This window comes from Echiichthys vipera, assembly GCF_963691815.1.
Source record: "Echiichthys vipera genome assembly, chromosome: 11".
Lineage (NCBI taxonomy): Eukaryota > Metazoa > Chordata > Actinopteri > Perciformes > Trachinidae > Echiichthys > Echiichthys vipera.
In genome coordinates this window covers 18,054,466-18,078,010 of record NC_139836.1, presented here as the reverse complement: position 1 = coordinate 18,078,010, position 23,545 = coordinate 18,054,466, and the positions used below count along the sequence as shown (strand labels likewise).

At 43.0% G+C, this 23,545-nt stretch overlaps 2 protein-coding genes across 3 annotated transcripts in view; one reads left to right on the top strand and one right to left on the bottom strand.

Annotated features, from left to right (window-relative positions):
* The window catches only part of lzts2a (leucine zipper, putative tumor suppressor 2a), a 42,863-nt gene extending 35,032 nt beyond the window's left edge, over nt 1–7,831 (top strand). For both annotated transcript variants that reach the window (XM_083922717.1, XM_083922716.1), the window contains 7 exons: nt 152–800; nt 2,064–2,720; nt 2,851–2,973; nt 3,154–3,300; nt 3,610–4,125; nt 4,584–4,688; nt 4,803–7,831. In XM_083922717.1, coding sequence (XP_083778843.1) covers nt 180–800; nt 2,064–2,720; nt 2,851–2,973; nt 3,154–3,300; nt 3,610–4,125; nt 4,584–4,688; nt 4,803–4,985 — 2,352 coding nt within the window. In that variant the 5' untranslated portion in view covers nt 152–179 and the 3' untranslated portion in view covers nt 4,986–7,831. The remainder of the gene's footprint in view (nt 1–151; nt 801–2,063; nt 2,721–2,850; nt 2,974–3,153; nt 3,301–3,609; nt 4,126–4,583; nt 4,689–4,802) is intronic.
* Nucleotides 7,832–8,980: 1,149 nt separating this feature from the next.
* On the bottom strand, nt 8,981–23,148 carry pdzd7a (PDZ domain containing 7a; the record flags this gene model as incomplete). Its single annotated transcript, XM_083922982.1, has 15 exons — nt 8,981–9,157; nt 11,952–12,052; nt 12,387–13,058; nt 14,252–14,320; nt 14,493–14,584; nt 14,686–14,777; nt 15,562–15,734; nt 16,126–16,281; nt 17,621–18,148; nt 18,846–18,906; nt 20,277–20,424; nt 21,195–21,371; nt 21,831–22,005; nt 22,117–22,254; nt 22,956–23,148. 15 exons carry the CDS (start codon nt 23,146–23,148, stop codon nt 8,981–8,983), a joined length of 2,952 nt encoding a protein of 983 aa, XP_083779108.1.
* Between the last annotated feature and the right edge of the window lie 397 nt (nt 23,149–23,545).

Genomic DNA, 23,545 nt, shown 5'->3' with positions numbered 1-23,545 from the left:
TATATGTCAGTAATTATATATATTGTGTCTGATAAATGTTGGATAAAGAACCATATGCATGGGTAAAACCCTCCAACATATCATGTGTAATAGTCCCATCTGTTGAATCTAGAGTATGAATATTCTTTTTCCTTACTTTCTCTCTCATCAGAGTGTGTGTCTGACGCCGTCGGGGTGCCATGGCTCTGGTTCAGGCACTACCTGTGACCGTGACTGACCACCCCAATCTAGGTCTTGACGTCCAGCAGTGCCGGCCGCTATCATCCCACTCTCCCTCAGGCCCCTGCCCTGGCCCCTGTGGGCCCTGCAGCTCCGGGACAGCTATGGGTTCTGTCAGCAGCCTCATATCGGGCCGGACGTATCAGGAGAGACACTGCCGGGCCGCCAGTGAATTCACCACCAAGTCACGCCGTTCCACTCCGGCAACCAGCTGCTTCCGGCTCCAGGATAACACCCTGCGCAGCGGGAGCTCCCTGGAGCAGCTGCTGGTTATCAGCAACCAAACGGTTCCCAAGGCCCAGGTTCTGCCTCCACCGCTGCCCACCAAGAAACAGCCCCGGCCTGGTAACTCTGCTGGGGCAGGCGGTGGAACAGTTGCTGGAGCAGTAGGTGGAGGCCCTAATGGAAACTCTGGATATGTGAGCAATGAGGTTGTGGTTGGCGACTGGAACGACAACCTGGTTGTGGCCACTGCAAGCCCCTGCAGTGACTCGGAGGACCAAAGGGACAACAGGACTCTGAACGGCAATATTGGGGGGCCTCCTCCTAAACTCATCCCAGTGTCGGGACAGTTAGAGAAGGTAAGAGGAGGAGACTGAAATAAATCATTCCCTGCATATTTCAGATATATAGGGTATATGTTGGCTGATAAGTAACAAGAACATGAAGAACAGAAATGTTATCTAGAAACAATGTCTCTATGACATAGAATGTCCACCAGAGAGCCCGGACAAGTTTTTCTAGGTCAAAATAAAAAATAATCCGTAACAAGATTGTTTATTTTATATGTTGATGTTTCAAAAAGATGTGCTTATGGTGGAGCATAAAAGATTATTCTTGACCTTGGAAAGCATGTATTTTTAACTCAAGGTGCACTTACAAGCGTTTTACAGAAATTTAAACCACTTCACAAACTTCTTAGCTAACTCTATTCACTTATACAGTCTGGGAGATATGTCTGTTATACGTTTTTTATGAAGATTTGTTAAACTCTTAGAGCCTCAATTTTTGGGATCTGCCTCAAAACTCCTGAATTGGGTGGGCTCTTATAAATGCTATTAATATTACCTGTATTACGCAACATACATGATGGGGCAATAGGGTGGTAAAGACAGTAGAAACATTACCTCACTGGAAGTGTTTAAGTGCCTCTCAGTCTCACACTGAATTGTGCTGTTGTGTAGATGACCGTGACCACTGACCTGAAGATATTTGTAGGTAAATTTCTTCTTTAATTACAGCCCAAGACTACAGGACTTATTTCTCCCCTCTTCCCTGTACTCTAGAAACACAGCTGTTAGCGTTTCTGTTTTACAGCAGATTACCTCAGCTGTCTAATTGGCTGTTTACTTCCATTGATCCGGAGGGAAGCTTAATCACTGGCCTGACGGGCTTAGACGGATCATTTGACAGCTACTCACCTTGCAGACACATCATGATCAATGTCAGAGCTCACTTACATTCACTGACGTATTTAGTTAACCCTGAGGAAGATCATTAAGAAAAATGCTTACAGAACATGTGAGGAGCTTCCACTCCCTCTGCTCCACCTGCCTCTTCTTCCACTCTTCTCCCTCCTCTTTGTTTCTCTGCCCTTTAATCTGATTTGCTCTGTCCTCTCCCTCTCTATATCTTAGATGACAGAAACAAATCATTAAGAAAATTGCTTTGCGAATCCATGAATATCAATTAAACCCAATTAAACTAATCAGAGCCTGGTGGGGTGACCTGCCAGCATATCACTCACCCCTCTCTAATGAGTTTTTTCAGACATTGCTAATTAGCACAGCTTAGCTTTTATTAATCACTAATGCTGTTTTTTTTTTTTAATTATGTACTTTTAGAACATGGAGAAAGTGCTGATCCGTCCTACAGCTTTCAAACCTGTCGTTCCAAAGAACCGTCACTCTGTGCAGTACTTGTCACCGCGGCCAGCAGGCAGCAGTCTGTCAGAGAGCCAGGCCAGCCTCAACCTTCTGCTGCCCCTCGGGGGATCCAACTGCGCCAGCAGCACGACCGTCATCGGAGGGAGCAACATTTCTGAAGGGAAGCGCAACTCCTACAGCGGAGGTCGCAATGCGCGGAGCAGCCAGTCCTGCTCCATGTCAGATTCAGGGAGGAACTCCCTCTCCAGCCTCCCTACTCACAGCAGTACAGGCTACAGTCTGGCCCCCAGTGAGGGCTCCAGCTCCGGGTCTGGCTCCGGGGGCCAGCTTGAGCCTGTGCCAGGCCTGGGCCGAAACACTTCAGGCGGAACTGGGAGCCACGGCCACTCTAACTCAGACAGTGGACGTTCCTCATCCAGCAAAAGCACAGGCTCGGGGTCACTAAGTGGGCGCGGGCAGCCCCTGTCGGACAGCGGGTCCTGTGGCCACTCGCCACCCCCCATAGAGGGCTATGAGGCAGTGGTGAGGGAGCTGGAGGAGAAGCTGAGGGAACGAGACCTGGAGCTCCAGCAGCTCAGGGAAAATCTAGATGAGAATGAAGCTGCCATCTGCCAGGTGAGACATAAAGACACTCCCCACACCACACCACAAACCTTCCTCTAAAACACCGAATGAATAACTTGATGCGTTAGTACAGATGAAACACTGACCTCTCACCTCTCACCTATGTCTTTTGGTCTGAAAGGTGTACGAGGAGAAGCAGCGTCACTGTGAAAGGGAGATGGAGGAGTTGAGACAGAGCTGTGCAACAAAGATGAAACAGGCTTCTCAGAAGGCCCAGAGAGCACAGCAGGTGTTACAGTTACAGGTATGCTCAGTATTTAAAAAAGCTTTTTAAACATGGACACAGAAAGAGATGTGCACATTGACCCTTTGCTAGTCTCATGCTTTAGTTGGGAGTCTGAAGATTCTTCCTTTGAGGGTGCATGTCTTCTTCTATATCAGTATGTAAGGCAGTTGTAAAATATGGACCTCTGTGTGTCGTCAGGTATTTCAGCTACAGCAAGAGAAAAAGAAGCTGCAGGAGGACTTCTCCTCTCTGCTGCAGGACAGAGAGACACTGGAAAGGAGGTGTGCCACCATCCAGAGGGAGCAGACCCAGCTGGGGCCACGTCTGGAAGAGACAAAATGGGAGGTGAGAGAGAGTCAGATGCTGCAGAGGTGTTAGGTCAGGGTGATTAAAGCGATTAAAGGAGCCCTGGGAACTGCAATATCCCTCTTTGAGTCTTTGCTTTGACTTACTCATAAAACTATAAAAAGCCCCCCAAAGAGAGGTGTCAGAATCAGATGTGACACCTAGTAGGCCTAAATTAAGCCTAAATTAAAGACTTTGAAGTTTACCTTTAAGGAGCAAGGTAACCCAAAAGTTTTTAATCTGCAGATGATTTGTTCGATTTGTTCGCTTCCACCGCTCTCTCTAACTCTCTTTCTCTTGAACCTTCAGGTGTGTCAGAAGTCAGGAGAGATCTCCCTCCTGAAGCAGCAGCTGAAGGAGATCCAGTCGGAGCTCAGCCAGAAGGCCGGAGACATTGTGGTGCTGAAGGCGCAGCTGAGAGAAGCCCGTTCTGAGCTGCAAGCCAGCCAAGCTCGATCCCACGAGGCCGGGACGGCCCTGAGAACGCGATCTCTGGAGCTAGAAGTCTGTGAGAACGAACTCCAGAGGCGCAAGAGCGAAGCTGAGCTGCTCCGGGAGAAAGTGGGTCGTTTGGAAGACGAGTCGGCCCGCCTCCGAGACAGTCTGTCCATTCACAGCGGACACTCTCTCCCTGGAAATCTAATCATGAAGGGGCAATGCATGAGCCTCTCCCTCCCTCAGGGTAGAGGTATGGCAGGGAGGGGCGGTCCCAGTCCGTCTTTGTACCGGGATGCAGAGGAGACTCATCTGGTCTGGGGAGGGGAGAGTGATGAAGCCAAGGCTCAGAGGCAGAACGCAGAAGCAGCGTTTGGACTCCGACAACAGGTACATGTTTCTTACCGCACCTTTCTAAGCACGAGTAATGGACATGTCTACTATCTTTCAAAGGAAAGTGTACGTTTTACTCCACTACATTTATTTATTTCACATTTATTGTTATTACTTTGCAGAACAAAAAAATATGATTAGGTGATAACATATGATCCACTGTTATAGATCAAATTACAAAACAGAATATAATGTAGTTAAAAGTAACTCTGAACTGCTCCTTAAGTGTCAATGCATCTGTATTAATAATTAAATAATGTGAAAATCACATTGACATTTTTCTGCTTAATGAGTTTCCTTCAAATTTGAATCTCAAATGTTGTACATGTTGCTGGCAATAGAAAGTAAGATTTACTTGCAATGGAGAATTTTAACTCAAGTCTGAAGGAGTTAAATATGTCTTCCGCCCCTGAAACAGTGCAGTTTCTAACATTTCTTCCATCTCTTTTTCTCAGGTGGACAGGCTGAAGGCAGAACTTATGTACGAGAGGAGGACCAGTGAGGAGCAGCTGTCACGGTTTGAGGATGAGAGGAGGGTGTGGCAGGAGGAGAAGGAAAAGGTAAAGAAAAAAATAGGAAGGAGAAAATTTTCTAATTTCATTTCAAGCTCTGTCATTTTAATTCAGTGTCATACATGGAACAAATTGCAAAGCTTCCTGTGATCCTCCATCCAGGTAATCCGCTACCAGAAACAGCTGCAGCAGAACTACATCCAGATGTACCGTCGAAACCGGGATCTCGAGCGAGTGATGAGGGAGCTGAGTCTGGAGCTGGAGAACAGGGACATTGAGGACTATGAGGTTCACAGTGGCAGCAACGACATCCACTTTGAGGAAATCACAGCCACGGAGATTTAAAAACACACACACACACACTTACACTTACAGTAATATGTGCACAGAAACATGGAAAACACAACTTACAAAAGACTCTGAGGATGTAAACCAAACGTTGAACTCCAGGCCAAATACTGCACTATCTTTAACACGGCTTTACCTGGACCACTCGTCACTGTCAAAAGGGAGCCCTCCCAAAGGTGCATTCTTACTTCCCCCTAAAAGACAATTACTCCAATAAATCCTTATATAGTGCCCCCTCCGGTGTTTTTAAGAGGTTTTATTCCACTACAAAGCCAGCACAAAGACTTATTTCCTGTTGTGGGAGCAAAAGCAGTGAAGAAAGTGTTTCTTTCTCTCACCATGTTCAAATCAGGGTATCGCAAAACCGTCTGGGAAATTAAAGCAAAAAATGTTACTATAGGCATAGGGGTCTGATCAAAATGCAGTCACAGTTTCTCTGTAGCACACAAGGTTAAACACCCAGCCACCAGCACGCGTACAATGATGCATCATGACAGCAGTCCCATCAACCGCTGCCGGCTATTAATGATGATCTCATCACCCGTTCAAACAACAACAGCTGCACTAGTCGTCCAAGTAACCGCTGAAGGGAAATAACACTGAATATAACAACATCTGCTGTTTGTATCTTCATCAGAGGATCAGCGGCTCATTTTTGTTTTACAAATGCTAAAAGGAGAATATATTTGTTCTTGTGCTCTATGTCATCAGCAGAGTGCATTTGAAAAAGAATGTATTGTGACTGTTGTCCCTCCAGAGAAATGCAGTATAAATGGTCACCGCAAATGAAAGGATCTGCTCACCAAGGGAAACCTGGTGTAGTTTTTACACAACTTTTCTGCGCTCTTTTGTTGGTGATGCGACTGTTGTTCTTATCGAGCAAAATCATCAGACTTCAACAGACCGGTTTTGACGTGTGGACTTCCTAATTTGTCATTTCCCAAATCACAGAGGACACAGAAGCCAAACGTTCAGCTGCTCAAGTTATCCGGACCACCAACAGTCATGCTCGACCGAGGGGGTCAACACATTCAAATAGCGCAGCAAGCTCTGACCTAAACATTTACATTTTACAATTATGTAGCACTAGGAAGCAGACTGTAGCATGGGAGAAATCACCAGGGTGCTGCTGATTCTCCTCTTTCCCTTTCTGCCTTTGTCTCTATGTCTGCTCTCTCTTTCCATCTGCTTCTTAACTTAGCTATTTTTATAACAGTCGGTATCAGGAAACTAAAAATGGAGCATATTCTTTCAGTTTGGTCGTGACGTCGCTGAGAGATTTAAGGCATGCTTATTCAGAGTTTCCGTTTACTCTCCTTCATTCCCATTAGTGCTCTTTATTTAGCTTTTGGCAGCCCAAAGCCAAAAACACTTTTAAAGTCTTCCTAGTCTCCCCTAGACTATAATCTTCACTGACTGCTATACAGGTAGCAAGACTGGCATGCCTGCATGTCTTCGTAATCAGATTTCAGAAGGGGCCGGTTCAGATAGCGGTGAGATGAGAATTTTCTGATGCAGTAGCTCCAACGCTGGATGTCCTCAAGGCAGGTCAGCTGTTAAAGGCCAAAATATAAACCGACGGGGAGCATGTTAACATTTGAAACTGTTTTCTCACAGTATATGCAGGGCTGTGTTTAACACTGAGCATGGCAGGTCTCTACAAAAAGGAAAAAAAAGTAGTGGGCTGAGAACTTTTATTTTACAAAGAGTCTATATCGAGAAATAATAGTTAAATGGAAATCCATATAATGGAGGAGATGTTGTATATTTTTTTATATATAGCACCTGAAAATATTTTGTTGTAGTACAGATTAAAGTGTGGGTTTAATATACAAAGCATAAAGACTTCTATATATATATATCTCACATACCAATATTTCAAATGAGGGATCAGTTATAAATGGAGGCGGCAGCAAAGAAAGAGTGCACCTAATACTGTAATGCATGAAACTATGTTTACATTATATAATCTTTGTGACATAAACATACACTCTAATGACCAAACTTTGCAGCTGATAAAAACAGCCGGTAGCTTTGATTTTAGACTCAGTGTTGACCTGTTGTCTCTCCATTTTGATTGCTCTTTCATTTGATCGTCAGTATCTTAATATCACACCGATTCACGTCTTCATCGTTGGGTTTCATGCACGTCTTGAGTTTATAAAAGCATGAGACAGGTCCTTTTTGAGTGTTTTCTTCATTAAGTTGAGGTCGGGGCTGATGCAAACCAAGAAAGTGTTATGTTTCCTAATACTTGGAAATTCAATGAAACCCCTTTCACAAAATGTACCAAATCACTGTTGTTTGAGACATTTTGTAGTAAATTAAAGGGCTGCATAGATTGACATATAGCCACTGGGAGTGACTTTGAATGGAGCAAGTTGGGTTTGTCCCAACATTTTCAATTTGTTATCCAGACCTAGACTGTTACTCAATCACCAGGATGCAGCACAAGTACAAACAAACACAGGCAACGCAAACCAAACTGAAAAGTACTGTGCGGTTCCTGGACTTCCGTTTTTTTCCCTCACAACTCAGTTCTGTTCATCATTGCATAACTGTTTTCTGTGTAAATATGTAAAACACTAAATAGTATGACAGAGTGACATTGTCTTTTATTTAGACAAAATATCTATTTCAAATGTAGCCACTGTGACTAGACCAAAGCAACGTAACACATTTTCTTTTTTGTGCCATTTTTCTCATCCCTTTGTGTGCATTTTTTTAATGTTTACTTATGTTGTGTCTTCAGTAATTCATAAAGTATGTAGTTGTGTATATTTTTATGTGTACATTTCTTGTACAAATGACTGTGTTTTTAATTAAAGAACAAGTTATCACACCTTAAAGTTGCTATTGATGTAACTGTTTTTTTGCCTGAAACACATAAACTGTGAGCAAAATATACTGAATGAGCATTTTTTGCTGTAAAGTCGAAAGCCTGAAGCACTTTGTAATAACTCAAAGGGATGCACACTGTTTTTTAAAATTGAATTGCATTTCTGAATTGAAACAGTTCACCTTGAGCTTTTCTAGTAACATTTATCAATATTTTTCTCTGCAGAAGTAAGGCACTATGCACACTATATTCCAGTTACCTTGCTGCCCATATCTCCTCACCCTACTTTGATTTAAACTGTGCCAGTGGCCTTCATGTCCTGCATTTCTCATTGACATGTTTTTCCAACTCCTCCACATGTCTGCATAAGCTCAGTCCACAGCGAGGTGTAATTAAGCCTCTAAAGTGGCGGATTGCTCCAACGCACAAGCACTTTTGCCAGAAAAATACAGCACAAAAATACTGAGCAGCAATTTGTAATAATCCCCCCAGACATCCACTAAACCCAAACTATCAGTTTTGACATAATACAGGGGTTTAATCTGGGAATAAATCTATAAATCTCATAACGCATGCTGGGGTAATCTCCCTCTGGCAGGCGTGCAGGGCTGAGATGCTCCAGCTGAAAAGTGCAGACCCCTGGCTCCACAATCAGACAGTGCTCAGAGGTCACAACTAAGTTGCCACATATTGAACAGTGGCACAGTTTCAAACAAAAGGAGTTCATGAACCACATGAGCTTCATCATAAAACATATCGCTTACTCTTTGTCCAGTTAATGTGCAATGTATGCATTTAGTAAAATGTTTTCTAAAAAACACTAAGAATGTTATAAAAGTAGTAGAGTTGCAACATACTTACTGTAATTTCATCGTGGCAAAAGTGATATATAACAATCGATCTAGATGAATAAGATACTGCATCGGTCTTAAAAACCTGCTTCAACATGTTCACCTTTCACTTCGACATTTTTACTGTCATAACTCTGCCTTTCATAGGACAAATGCTTCTGTGCATTCATTCCTCTTCCCCATGACCTGTCCTATATCTTCTTGAGTTGAGTGACTCCTGTAGTTTATTCACTCCCACAGGAGTTGCAGGTTTTGGTGTCCTTCACGTCCCAACTGCAGTCCGACTGTGATTGACTAACAGGTTAGTCTGCAGGTCTCCTGGGGCTAATGGGGGTGGCGGGGACCTTAGGGACCTTGACCACAAAAACCATAGGGTCTTTGGCCTTATTGCTGAATACGCGGCGAATAACGTCCACCGCGTGTTGATGAGTCACTCCCTGCAGACTCTCACCGTCCACGGACAACAGCTCATACCCTGCCTGTAAATGCAAACACAGGTAAAGTTTAACATGCAAAATCTCTGTAAAAAAACAATATTAAAAATATCTTATATTTGAGACAGATTATTCTTCACTCCGGGATTACATATATCTTTGAATGTTCTCCTCCCCCCTTTGTATCGCTCTGTAGTAATCCGTTCCTTATGGACAGTTTCCATAAATCTGCACCGATTGTGTCCCTTAGCGGGAAACTGATTTATGCCAGAGTGTATTGGGGCTCTCCCCTTAGTTTAATATATTCACACTGAAGGCCGTCACGAGTGAACATGTAAAGTTTCCCCTTTAGGACAAGGTTGTTGAAAAAAGACCGTACACTGAGACAACCACACACACACACACACACAGTTGGGACCATTTTCTCTGTGTTTCCTGCAGGATGCGAGCAGAGTGGCAAAACTTTGGAGGCCTGAGGAGAGGAACTTCCACTGATGTCACCAGCATTTGACGAGGATGCACCTGCCTCGTGTGCTCAACCTCAGTGAAGGTTAACAACACAGAAACATGCGAGCCGATGGCCATTGTTGTATTTCATCAACAATTTCCCTTTCCCTTTTCCTTTCCAGTGATTAGACACAAAGAGATGTGTTTTCCCTTCATTATGCACTTCTGCATTTGATCTATTATGGGTCAAACACATTTGTATAGGAGGAGGACTGACCTGTGCTGGCCTGTATTTGTCCAGACAGGTTTTCTTACAGCTCATCAGAAAGTATATAGCCTTGCGTGAGGACAGTATGAAAAGATTTAGATCCATTTAACCAAAGAGGAGATTAAAAGTGTTTTTTTTTCCATTTTTGAAAAGTAATTTATTTGAATTAAATAGATCGCAACCTAATCTGCCCCCATCCTCTTTACAGCCATTTATGGAGTGCATTTATGAGGTTTCCCCTTTTCTAGCCAATGGATGTCACGATCCAAAAATAACAGCCTGTAAAAATTACTACAGCTTGCACGGAAGGATCAGTGAATCGTTCATAATGTGGTTTACCAGGCCATTACAAATAAATTCAACTAGATGATTTAGCCAAAGAGAGGAGAAGTACTGGCTCTCTGTATTATTTATTATAAGAGAAATCTCTAAAGATAAGTACACTTATATCCATACACGCAAACAGTAGTGGTGCATCTCATTATAGATGATAAAATCTTAACATCTCCTCTCATTGACCTCTAATGGTAACCAGCCAAACATTTGCTCAGGTTTTGAGACATCATCCCTGAAACATTTGCCAAATGCAATGCAAAAAAAATTGTTCACAGTAAAATTATTATTTCTTTGTTTGTTTTACGTTGTAGGTAAACTAACCTTTCCACTAAGAAACCTACACACTGAAATTACATGTCCATTCAGCTGTCACATGTTGCACTATGACCTACGTCCTCTTACACAGCCAGTTAAATGCAGGCACATGACACACTCAGGTCCAGATTTCCGCTGATAAAAGCAGGTGGCCGAGTCTAATGAACAGGAAAGCATGTGTGCACACAGCCACACTTACACACACAAAACAACATTCTTCACTGATTGTATGTCATCATGTGGGTCTAAGGAGACAGGATGCATGTTAACACAGAGCTGCCCTCGCCTCGCCTCCCTCTGTAGAGTAGGGGGAGATAGCACTGAGCCAGGGGAGCTGATATGGGCAAGTAGCCATCTGAGGCTACTAAGCAACAACTTTTCTGTTTTTAGCCATGATGGCTACTTGTTGGTATGTTGGTCTGTCACCACTTCGGGTTTTCAACTATTACATTTTTTACCATTTACCATGAGATTGGTTCAGTTATGCATGGTTCCCAGAGGATGAATCCTGCTGACCTTGGTGATTCCCTGAGTCTAGCATCACCATGAGGTTGATATTTGGTTTATTTTAGGGAAATGTCTTAACAACCATTTGATGGATTGCTATGAATTTCCATGCAGACATTAATGCTCCTGTCAGGCTGGATTGTAATAACTTTGGTGATGATGTTAGCATTCAACTCAAAGTACCACTGTGTCTAAGTGCAGCCTCACAGAAGTGCTGCGTCGCTGTAGACTCTTTGTCTTGTTCCAGTCTCTCTCTCTGTTGCTCTGTTAAAGTTTTTTTGTTTTATTTATGGTCTTCTTGATCCAAGATCGTGTGTGTAGCTCATGCATTCTTTGAATGGGAGTGTAGACATGTTTGGATACTGTAAGAGGCTTCCCTCTTTAGATTTGAAAGGCTGAGCAGGTACCGGATGTTTGACACTCTAATCAGGCATTAGACCTAGGTATTGTTACCTAGCTGTTAGCTTCTTTTCAAGTGTCTTAAAGCAAGTGTTGTTTGACCGCTGTATCTATAATTAGCCTGTGGTTAACTGTTAGTGAATGAGTGTGTGTATCATGTGTTTAAGTGAACCAGGCCAAGATCACAGATGACTGTGCAGGCAACATATTACCAATACATTAGCAGACCAGCACCTGTGTACTTCATCAATTATGAAGGTGATGGGCTACTTGAGATGGCTCTCCCCACTCTTCTTGTCTCCCTTCTCCTCATTGCACACCTTCAACCTCTCCATCATAGACATGCTTTCTTATAGCAGCGGCAACAATAACTCATATGCACAGGACAGAGATCTGACAGGTACTTATCATACACTCCAGTCAGGACAAGACATGCAATGCTTTAGAGGGTGTAGGAGGGAACAAAGGACATTTTCAAGACTTATTGTAACGTGTTTACTACCTTTGCAATTCAATTTACGCCAATTTTTGTAATATACTGAGGTGTTTCTTCCTGTCTCTGCTCACCTTCAGAGCCTCATTTGTAGATGCAGCTCCTCCTGGGAAGATTTTCTCGATTTTAATCATAGGCTGGACTCTGGACTCCATACCTCCAGAGATACTAATACCTGTAAACACACAGGAAAATAATAAATGAATATACTTGGGGATTGCTTGACGGTGCCAGATTATTGTATTACAACTAGGCTAATAGTGTAAAGCCAATTTGGTAATTTTCAGTTATAATTAGAGCATTTCACTCTTCCTTTGAGTTTAGTAGTAAGTGATATCCTGACCTCTACTGGTGGTGTAGTGGATATGGGAGGATGGAAACATCTAAATGGACAGCTTTACTTAATAGTTATTTTACAATAGTGAGTTTTTATTCTTTTTGCAAGCATATTGAACAAACAACAGACTAAGAAAAAGGGCAAAATACATGTGTTTCATTATTGAACTCACCCAGTGACTGCTTGGCCTTGGAGATGGTCAAAGTGTTGATTTCATACTCCTCAGGTTGTAGAGTTGCTCTTCTTCTCACACCATGACCATTTTGTGAATGTCCATTATGCTGTTGGCTGCTCTCTCTGCCTGTAGATGGACTCTTGTCTCTCTGGGGCTCAAACACATCAGCCAGAGGGGTTCTACCTCGCTGCTGGGTAGGAACATGTACGCTGACCTCTGTGTAGCCCTCCTGCCTGCCCCGTCTGCCATCCCTGCTGTCAGGACTCGCCTCCCTTCTCCCTCTCCCATGGCCGTTCCTCATAGGTGACCTCCCTCGGTCAGGGGCCACATCTCCTCGGTCAGAGACTGACAACAAGGAGACCTCGTCATACCGCAACGACCCGTTCTCTCTTCTGTTTGGGGAGCGATGGGGTTGGCGTCCACATTGGGTGCTTTGTGGTGATTCTGTTAGGAGGAAGCCGTGGCTGGGTAATGGGCTCAGGGAGCGGGAGCGCACAGTGGAGGAGGCAAAGTTGTCCACAGGTACATCAAGAAGAGGGGTGAAGTCACAGGATGGAGGCAGAAGGCCTGAATGTCTGCTGGACAAACGTAATCGCTCCAACTCCGCAATTAACTGACTCTCCCGCAGTGTGTCCTGGGCCGGCTGGAGGTGGAACCCGCCCCTGTAGTCTGGACGAACATAAAGACAGTAAGTTCTGCTTAAACCCTGCAAAAGTAGACGTTTCCTACAGAACTTCTGTAGAACTTCTACATTTAAACACAATGATGCAATGAGTCAAAGTGAGTTAAGTTTGAAAAATGATCAAAATTGATGCAGCAGAGCCAAAGATATTGCCTTTTTATTCTACGCAGCCTGGTGCCTACATTACAACTGTTACCCACAATGCAACTGTTCAGGTTGGATATTCTGGTGCATTATGTTGAGGACAAGCGTGTTCATGCAAAGATTTCAAGGGTTTCCTACAACTAGCAGACAGTGGGTGGCAATATTAAATTACACTGCCTGAATGACAAAATATGGGGACAAATGGATAAAATAAGCATTCTCTAAAAAAGCACACAGTAAAAGTTCTTTGAAAGGGCATTATCATCTTACATTTATCATTTCTTTGCGAAAACTATTTTTTGTGAGGAATTTGAAATAATGAACCTGTGATCCCTAACCTGTGATTTTAGAAAGTTAGATGGCTGCACTCAGTCTAAAGTAAGACTATATTCACTGTGTCTCAATGACTCTTGAATGAGGAAAAGGATAAAAGCATTTCCGAATTGTTGAAGTGTCACCGTGGCCAACCAGGCTCGTCTCAGTCCTTTCTGTTGGCCACAGAGATGTAACACAAGCCTTTGCTTCAGCGCAGGCACAGGAAACCTGAGATATTTTGTGCCTGGTAATGTGTGTGTGTAAGTGTGTTTTTCAATGAGGTCGGGAGGTGGGTATGTAAATGTCCAAAAAAAGCTTAAATCAGTCATAGGATAGCCTGTTTAAAAAAGTCAGGGAATAGTTTGTTGAAAAAAGGCAACAAAAGTCAAAAAAATTAGCCCCCCCTAAACAGTCACAGGACAGCTATGGTCGAAAAAGCCAAAAAAAAAAATCAAAAAAGTCAAAATATTGGTGAAATGCCAGGGACGGGATGTAGTCCGTGCTTGCAGGTTTTTTAGTTTGACACTACAGATATAAGACGAGGCAGGAAAGAAGTGAGGTGAGGGAGGAAAAGTAAGAGATAAATGGTGAGAGGTTTACACCCCTTGTGGATCTCATGTTGCTCTGGGATTAGAGAAAGGACATCAGCGGGACAGAGAGGGAGTCTGAAGAAAGAAGTGAGGTCTAGAAAAAGAAAGGGTGAGAGGAAGGAAGAATGTACCTGGGACTGGGGTGATGAGGTGACGTCGAGGGGTTCCACTGCGAGGGGATCGCAGAGCTGGAGAACGCCCTACGAAGAAATAAACTAAAGATATATCACTGATTTTCCATAAACTCCATTGCTTTGCAAATATCACCTGCTTTTCCAACTTTTCCATTTCTTTTGTTCATTATTCATGTCGATCTGAATGAATTAAAGTTAAAAATCTGAAAACTGTTGTTAAGTACATTCCTCTGCCTACCAGAGCGGCTTTTGAGAATATCGTACGCCTCGAGCTCAAAGGGCATGACCATGCTGTCAAACCGACCCAGGTCAGTAGTGGGTATCAGCATCCTGCAGAGGATATGGTCAGTCAGTAACACATGTATTAAAGCATGCTTATGCAGTATGTAAACATATAAAAGCAGTATTATTCTGTACATATACTCTCTCACCTTATTTCTCTGAGAAGTAGCAGTTTCTCTGGCCGGTCCAAAATTGCCAAAAGGGGGCGCACTAAATCCTCAATCACATTGTCGGACAAAAACTGAGGGAAAGATTAAAATGGTACACAAATTAGAGGATAAGAATAAGAAGAACCAACTAGTGTGTCTGTTAATAGACTTTTTAAAGAAAGTCGGTTGTGCAGTTAACTGCCATACCACAGGGGTTGCTTTCTAATGGCGGTAAGAAAATATCCATACTATCACAGCCCAAGTGTGAGGTTTGAAGTGAGTATTTAGGAGGAAGGGAATGTCTAATAAAAGACACTGTCCAGGTGCATTAAGGGAAATGTAGGATCCCCTAAACTTTAGACTGGAAGTCAGGGAATCTCTGAATTTTGACCATTCTTTCTCTCTTGTAAATCCCCCAACTTTATGAAGGTGCAATACTGAATTGCTTGAGTAGCCGTTAAACAAAAGGTGTTAAAATAATTTTCATGTCTGGGAGTTGGGTTGTCTTCTGATATGTTTAATTACTGTATTAACAGGTGAGTCCTACTGTGCTCTAAGTACTCAATATCTTCTGCAGTGGTGGAAAAGAGCCAGCCAAGGAGCTGATCCCCTTAAATTGGCCGCTGAGTGTGAGATGGGGCCCAGAGACACAAGGGGATCAGGTGATGGCTGATATTTGATCCTAATCATCAATGACGTGCCAAATCCGTCTTTTGTCACAGCCACCGTCAGACACATCTATGGACACTCAGCAACACAGGGAACAATACTGTGCACTTAAGCCTGCGAGTGGTCTGGCAGGTTTTCATTCAGCAGGAGGACACACACAGGCAAGTGCTGCTAAGGTGTTGAGGTCATTTCAGACCGGGAACTCACCCGCCGACAGTGTCTCATCACAGCAGCCACCTCATCCAGGCTGAGCAGTTTCTTTGACATGTTCTCCACGTGCTGCAGGGTCTCTGGCTGGGGCAGAGGACTGCTGTCTTTCACCCCAGCACGTGATTCCCTCGGGGAGGTCAAGAGCTGGAAGTGACGACCCCGCTCCTTATCTAAGGAATTAAAGTTGAAACTAAAATAACTGCACCTCACCAGCCAGGAGCGGTTCATTCAAAATGGCCCAAAATCTTTTTTTCTGTTTTTATCCCATGTCACCAATGATGGCCGAAACTGAACTCCTAGAAATAAGTGAATAGCTACTGTGGTGGACTGGTATCCCCCAAAGGCCATATCTATATATAATCTGAAACATCTTTGTGTTTCTCCTGGGAGTCCAGACCTCATGGTCTGCTCATATCTCCGATTTGATCAGTCATTCAAATATAATAACTCAAGTGAGACACAAAGGGCAGTTCAGTCAAAACCTTAGGCTATATTTTGCTGTGTTGGATGCAGAATTTAATGCTTGGAAAGAAAGAAAAAGTCCTGTGACCGTGCCCTCACCTTTGTCCGCATGGTGAGACGGTGACTTGGAGCGACTCTTCTCTTTACGGTCTTTCTTAAAGAACAAGTTGACAAAGGTTTTAGATCGCTGCAGGCTGGTTTTAGTTTCTCCTGTGCTCTTCTCCTTCTGCTGTCTCTTCTCCTTTTGTCTGTCCTCTAAAGGTGGGGAAAAAAACGAAGACAAAATAGCATACAAGTCCCTCTAATTCAGCATATGTAGTCAATACAGATACATTTTCCAATCAAATTACAGATTTTAACACCTGTTAAATTACTGTATGTACATGAATGCAAAAACGTAATTTAGCTAAACAAACTTGACTAAATCATATCTAAATCTATCCAGAAGGGGTGCTGAACAACAACAAGAAAGGGGCATTCTGCATCTCTGTGTATAATGTTAAAAACATAATTCATTAGGCCTTATACTGTTCTACGCTTAACTATTAGCCAATAACAGTGGGTGATACACACTCTCCGCTATGAGTACAGACTGTTCATTTCTCTTCCAGTCAGCTCCTCTGCTCACTGCAGTAAATCTGCCACTGTGGAAAGTAACACTGTAACACTGATGAATTGCTGCTACACCAACCTGAACACACCCTTATCTATTGAAAGCATTACAGCGAAGTGCTCCAGCTCATATAACAAATGTTCAATCAGCCCTGAGCTTCATCCCAAGCCCCTGCCAGTTCCTGGAGGTATGAATGAGCTGGATAAATTGAAAGGGAAAGGCTAATAACTCAACAGCCCCGCCAATGCTCGGATAGGATATTTCTCCATATGCTTGTTCTCATTCATTTCTCACAGAGGTGCAACAAGTTAGAGTAAAGGGCGGTGATTAATCATGAGTCTGTGTTGAACTTTGTGCTCTTGGACAAACTGTGTCTGGAGTTTAAATCAGCCATGTGGAGTATAGATGCTCTTGTTTACTTCCTGGAGGGATAGAAAGATGAACAGTCACTAAACTGATGGATGGCCTAGAGGAAGATCTCTGCAGGATTTGCGATTGTATCTCATTAAATAGTGAATGGAGGTACTGCCATAAAAAACAGCTACAGAACTGAACCTTATTGTGGCTGCAATTCTCACCGTGCCGTGATTCTGTAAAGGTTGATTCCTAAACTCAGATGGATGACACTACCATTTTAATCAACAACCATGATAAAAGATCTCTGTTTGCACAGTTACGCTCAGGAACTTATAAACTCTTATAAACCCATGAGGATTGGTCACATTGTGTGCAGGACACAAAAAACAAAATAAAAATGAAATTAAATGAGTTATTTGATACCGGACTTGCCTACCTCAAACATATTTTGCCAGTTTTGTGCTGCTAATTCTTGTTCCTTTTCAGCCGACAACGATACTGATATATCTGCAATAATCGTATATCGGCTCATATATCAGCCCAGCCAACTTATCACTCTATCTCTAAAAACTTTTAAATCGACTTTACAATCGTTACAAACCCCAGAGAGCCTGCAGGACGCACCTGACGCAGTGATGTGGCTCTGGGAACGTCTGATTGGTTTCCGCGGTCTGCTCAGGGCCATCAGCGCTGCCGTCTTAGGTGAGTGTTTTGCTACTTCCTTGTCCCCAGAAGACAGCGTCCTCGTACGTCCCCGCCCTCCTTCTCCAGCCCCACCCATCTCCCGTGGCCCTTCCCCTTTCCCACGTATGACTGTGTCCTTCAGCAGCACTGTGGCACCAACAGTCCGGCTGGTTTCTGTGGCGACCACCCTGTCGGGGTACGACCCGTTCGTCGAAGGGTGGTCCGTCCAGTTTGGAGGGTGGGGGTCGGTCTGCATGGCGGTGTCAGCAGTTCGCTCCGAGCTGCTTGGACGTTGGGAGCGGTCCTCTGTGGAGATGGCGATGTCTACCATCTCAGAGCCAAAGACAGGAGGGAAAAGGACCTGGGAGAGACCACTAAGGGAGCTGAGAGGAGTGCTGGAGGACAACGAGGAGGCAGATGAGTTGGAGTCTGAACCCTGGAAGGATGGTGCAGGGCCCCCATTGGCCACTGTAGAAAACAATCCATAATTAGAAACAAGTAGGGGATTAGTGTCTGTTTAAAATATTCTTGGGTGAGTGCAATACATTATGAAACTGCCCAATTTTTACATCTGAACAACACACAAAAAGCTGCTAGGTCACACAGCGAATAAGGTTTATTTCCTTATTTGACACAGTCTGCTTTGTTTGGAACAAAGTCTGTCTGCCCTCTTGTCCTGTTCGAGAGACGGATCATAAACCCGGAGTTATTCTGTCTCTTCCTTCTTCTTCGTTTTTTTTGGAAGATCTAAATTGACTCTGCATCTTGACCCAGATGTCAGGTCATGCTCTGTACCAGAGGACTGAGCTGCCTTTGAGCACACTGAATTAATCCATGGCAGTGTGCAGATGTACTCATATCAAACTGAAAAATAAGGAATTTTAGTCCCATGAAGAAATTATATGACAGGGTTTTAGTATAAGCAGGCTTCATGTAGCCACTGTTTTACTTTCTTATATAAGATTTCCATGTAGAATAAAACATGTGGCTTTGCAAACGGAAATGAGAGTTTAAAACTCCAAATCACCAGGTCACGTCTTCATTATGTTGATCTATAATATGTCGTTTAATGGAGGTAATTACGTTCACAGTCAAGTAATCTTCTCTTTTAACCCTCATCTAAAACACTATCTTGTAAAATCATATTTTTGAATAGTTAACATACGTTTGTCGAGCCAGCCGTATTCCGCCATCATCTCCTTGTATGCAGGGTATCTCCCAGCTTCCTGTTGAAGTGCAAAAACGTGATCAAAACAATATTCAGTGATTATACAACAAAACTACACATTTCATATTTGTCCACACCTGATGCTCATGAACAAGAGTATCTCTGTTTCCTTGACCATTGGTTAAACAACTCAGGCTTTAATTTTTTAAAGGAAGAAACCATTTTGCATTAAGATTTAGCCTCCAAAGTCAAATTTCAGGTATTGTCTCACCAGTACATGGCTTATGGTCAAAGACAAGAAACACAAAAGCCTCGGATGCCCAGGTGTTACAGAGTTTAATACCTAAAATGAACCCTAAACACCCACAAATAGGTCTGATACAGAACAAAGAGAAGCCATAAATTTCAGCTTTCTGTTGATTATAACCTGATCCCTGACTGCCTTTGAATAATGAAGGTCGTCCCTGGTTGTTTTTCACACGTGGAACCTGAGATCAGAGGCGTAAAATGAGCACGCAGCAATGTTAGAGAGCTAAGAGAGCGCTCAACCACACCGGACAACACACATGCCCATTCATACACAAAAACATACACACAAATCCCTTTATCTAAATAATGACACAGGTTAAGTGGCACGTCCTTACATGCGTATGCAGACGCACATAAAGAACTTGAGATGCTGTCTGCCGTGCAGGTTCATTCTGTCGCTTCCTGAGAAGAGCTGGTATTGTTTAACACGCTGTAACATTTAATACTGTGTCACAGCACTTAAAGCACCCAATCAATTATTATGTTTAAACCTGAGCAAATGATTAAAGCTGCCAAACATCACAGACAGATGTGTAACGGGCCAAGGGGGGCACGTTTCTGAAATCAAAATGAAACCTGCATTCATAGATCTTTTGGACAGGAGCACAAGCTGTAAACACCCTACTGACATATTAATACCTTATAAAATTGACGTGGTTACCCTGTTGCTTATTTACACATCCTGACATGGAGCAGCATTCATTTGGAGTTATGTTTGTATCCAACAGATGAATGTAAGTCCAGTATTTACTCTCTTTTTAGCTCTGTTTTGGTCTCCACCAACTTTTATTTGTCTCTCTAGCTGCTAAATGCTCCTTTATGTTCCCCAGTTAGTTGCTAACAGTGTGTGTCTGCTGCTTGGCGTTGGGCAGGTAGTGTACATTAGGTTTTTAAAGTTGAAAACAAAGGATGATGTGAGCAGTGAGAGTAAACATAGACATCAATGTTGCATGTGCCTTGGAGTGGAGGTGAACTGCAGAGCGGGCTGATAATTCTCTGTCAACTCATCATTACAAGCGACCCCCTTTTCACATTGCACGTAATCATTTGATTGAATATTAGCATAAAACTAGTGCAGCTTTATATTAATCCTCAGGTTTGTCTGTAAAAGTATCTCACCCTGATGGTCAACATGACATGGGTGTGGCTCTTCAGGACCTCGACTGCATTGCTATGGGTGATGTCCTCGAAACTGATCCCATTGGCTGCAATGATTTGATCACCCATTTTGATGCCATGCTGTTCGGCCAGCCCACCCGGGTCCAACCTGAAGGGACAATGTTCAGTATAAAGGCACAGAGAAACACATGCGCATACATGAGACATAGATTTCTATTAAATCTCAGCAGTGGGTAAACTGTGGACACTGTTTCAGGCTTATTTTAAACTACTTCCATGAGCATGAAAATGGAAAGGAAGTCTGAAAAGGTCAAAACTAAAATAGTGATGAAGGAAAGTCAAAACGCATCAGCCCCACACTAAAGTTCTTCTATACACAAGTTTTGACATTTTTAAACTGCGGACACTCACAGAATGGCATTATAACTGACTTCTTTTGTCAACTAAAACTTTTATTCAATTTTTGATTCTGTATTTAAATGTGATATAATTATTTTTAGTGTTTTACATTTACTAGATGAATGTACGTATAAAACCGTTTCTTAAAGGTCCCATACTGTAAAAAGTAAGATCTCCATGTCTTTTTTTTATTATAAAGCATATAGAAATACTGTGAAACTTCTGTAATGGTTGTGATGTCACATCTACCATATTTAGGTATAAAGTGCTGCTACAGTGCCAATAGTCATTCTCCGGCTGCAATGACAGTGCAGAGATGCCAAGAGTGCAGATACGGACAATCTTGAAATGAAGACAAGTAAAAGCAGACTGGTCTTTTTTTAAGACAGGTGCCTTAAGGAGAGAGTTGCTAAAAGAGAGCGTTTCAGACAGACGGTGAACACACACAGGTATATCCAGATGGACAGTTTGAGAAAAAATAATGTGGTTTCTGAACATTAAACCGCACTTGGTTCATACTTAGAAACATAAATTCCCAGTCCAAACTCTTTGCCTCCTCTGATGTTGAAGCCCAAACAGTAGTCATCTGATGTGGTGAACAGATGCACGATCCTGCGGAGAGCGCTGTCTGAACTGGCATCTGACGGTGTACGACCGCTCTCCTCCACCACCATCCGTCGGTGAATCAGATCCACCCTACACACACACACACACACACACACACACACACACACACACACACACACACACAAGATGACATAAATGCATGCTTGAAAACATTCACATACGCTGCTTTCTCTTTCTGGGCTGCACTCAGGCCTGTCAGTATCTGTTAATCAAATAGCCATAAAGGTCACAGCAGTAATCCATCCACTGCTGCCACATGAAACCAAGATACAGTATATCCCAAAAGAAAGATAACCAGTGTGAGCTACAGTCAAGTGATAAGACTTCACAAAACAAGGGCCATGCAAAGGTCGGTGCTGATAACAACAAGGTTGTAGTCTGTAGCAAAGTACAGTCATAAAATTCATCGACTGTTTGTCAAAAATGTTAAACTAACTATGAAGAGTAAACGTATGATTGTAGATTAGATGTAATCTTTGGCAGCTTTATTCACATTTCCACAACCTGCGCTGAGCTGACTGGTCTCACCACGTGGTCTTCTCTTTGGAGTAGCGGATGCCGGGGATCTTGCCCACCCGTCTCACCACCATCCTCAGTCTGTTGTTGCCCGTCAGCACCTTCACAGCGCTGCTCATGGTGATGCTCTCCAGGCTGACCCCGTTCACCTCCATCAGCTTATCACCCACAGTCAGCCCAGCCTGCGCTGCGGACACAGGTGAAACTCAGCCTGATACACAAGCGTAAACATCACATGGAAACAGAAGACCACATGCCCAGATGTAAGCAATTAGAAACACACACACTTCCTCCTAACCTGCAGAGCTGTCGTCCTCCACCTTGCTGACAAATATGCCGAGTCCATGCTCAGAGCCCCCGCGGACACTGAAACCCAGACAACCATCTGGACTTTTATCTACTGTCACTGTGTGAATATCTTCACAGCCATCCCCTCCTGCAAACAAAAAAGAAAGTCAGGTTTGAAATTTCCAAACTGAATTAAAATAATTAGCAGCATTTCCTTTTTAAGTTGTAGTAGTTGTAGCAAACAGTATTATAAAAACCAATATTCTCTTGATGTATTTGCACCTGTGTGATCAATTTCATGCCAAATCCTCAAATCTGGAAGTATGAATTCATTGCTTTACCAACTAGTGTGTTCTTGCTTTACAAGTATTTAGCTCATAAGTCATTGAGATATACATGTGTACCTGTGAGGTATCTACTAAGGCTGCAACTAAAGAATATTTTTATTATCAATCCATCTGCCAATTATTTTCTTGATTAATTGAGGATTTCTCTATTTTGGCTACAAAATGTTGGGGAAAAAAGGTGAAAAATCACAAGTCTGTGAGCCCAAAATTACATCTCTTAAATGCTTTTTGGTCTCATCACAAAACTGAAAGATATTCAGTTTACTATCATAAGAAAATCTTCAAACATTTACATTTTTGGAATCAGAAGCACTGCATTTTGTTGGTATTTTTGTTTGAAAAACGTGACAAGTTATTGACTATCAAATGTGATTGCTTAAATAATTTCATCTCAGTTTCATCTCTAGTATATTGCCTTATGACTGAACAGCAGTCCTGAGAGAGCCTCTGCAGCCAGTGGCACTGTGTGTGTTACCATGGTGACGTAGGACTGTGAACTCACCATCGACAGGTGTGTTGATGACAATGACCCTGCCCATCGGTGAGTAGGACCTGCGTCTGTGGCGGTGCTGTTTCTTCAGCATGTAGCGTGTGGTGCTGTGGGAACCCCCGGTCTGGCCTCCATGGTTAAAGTGGGGGTGCCCCCCTCCATTTGTCATCTCCCTACGGCCAGAGGGGTGAGAGGAGTGAGCCATGCTATGTGTCTGGCAATTCTTCCCTTAGTCATCCAGACAGGAGGATATCCGGGGTCTGCTGTCAGGATGGAAGAGGTGCTGCCTGGGATTTAGGGAACTGAGAACTTTTTTTGCACTTGCTGGTCCAAAGTATCTGATAAAATACTGAAGTTGGTCCCCACTGCAACATGCAACTTAAAAATGTGTAGATACCATCCTTGTTCTTCATTGAAATTAGTGTCAGACCATAAATGCAGCTTCATAAAGGAATCCAAGATCCAAATTGGAAAAGGTGACATGGAAAAAATTCAAAAGTTAAGCTCCACACAGCTGAATGAACAAACTATACATTCATTTCAAAAAGATGGCAAAAAGTAGAGCTCCATGATTGAACTGAGGGCTTTTCAATGTAGGTTAA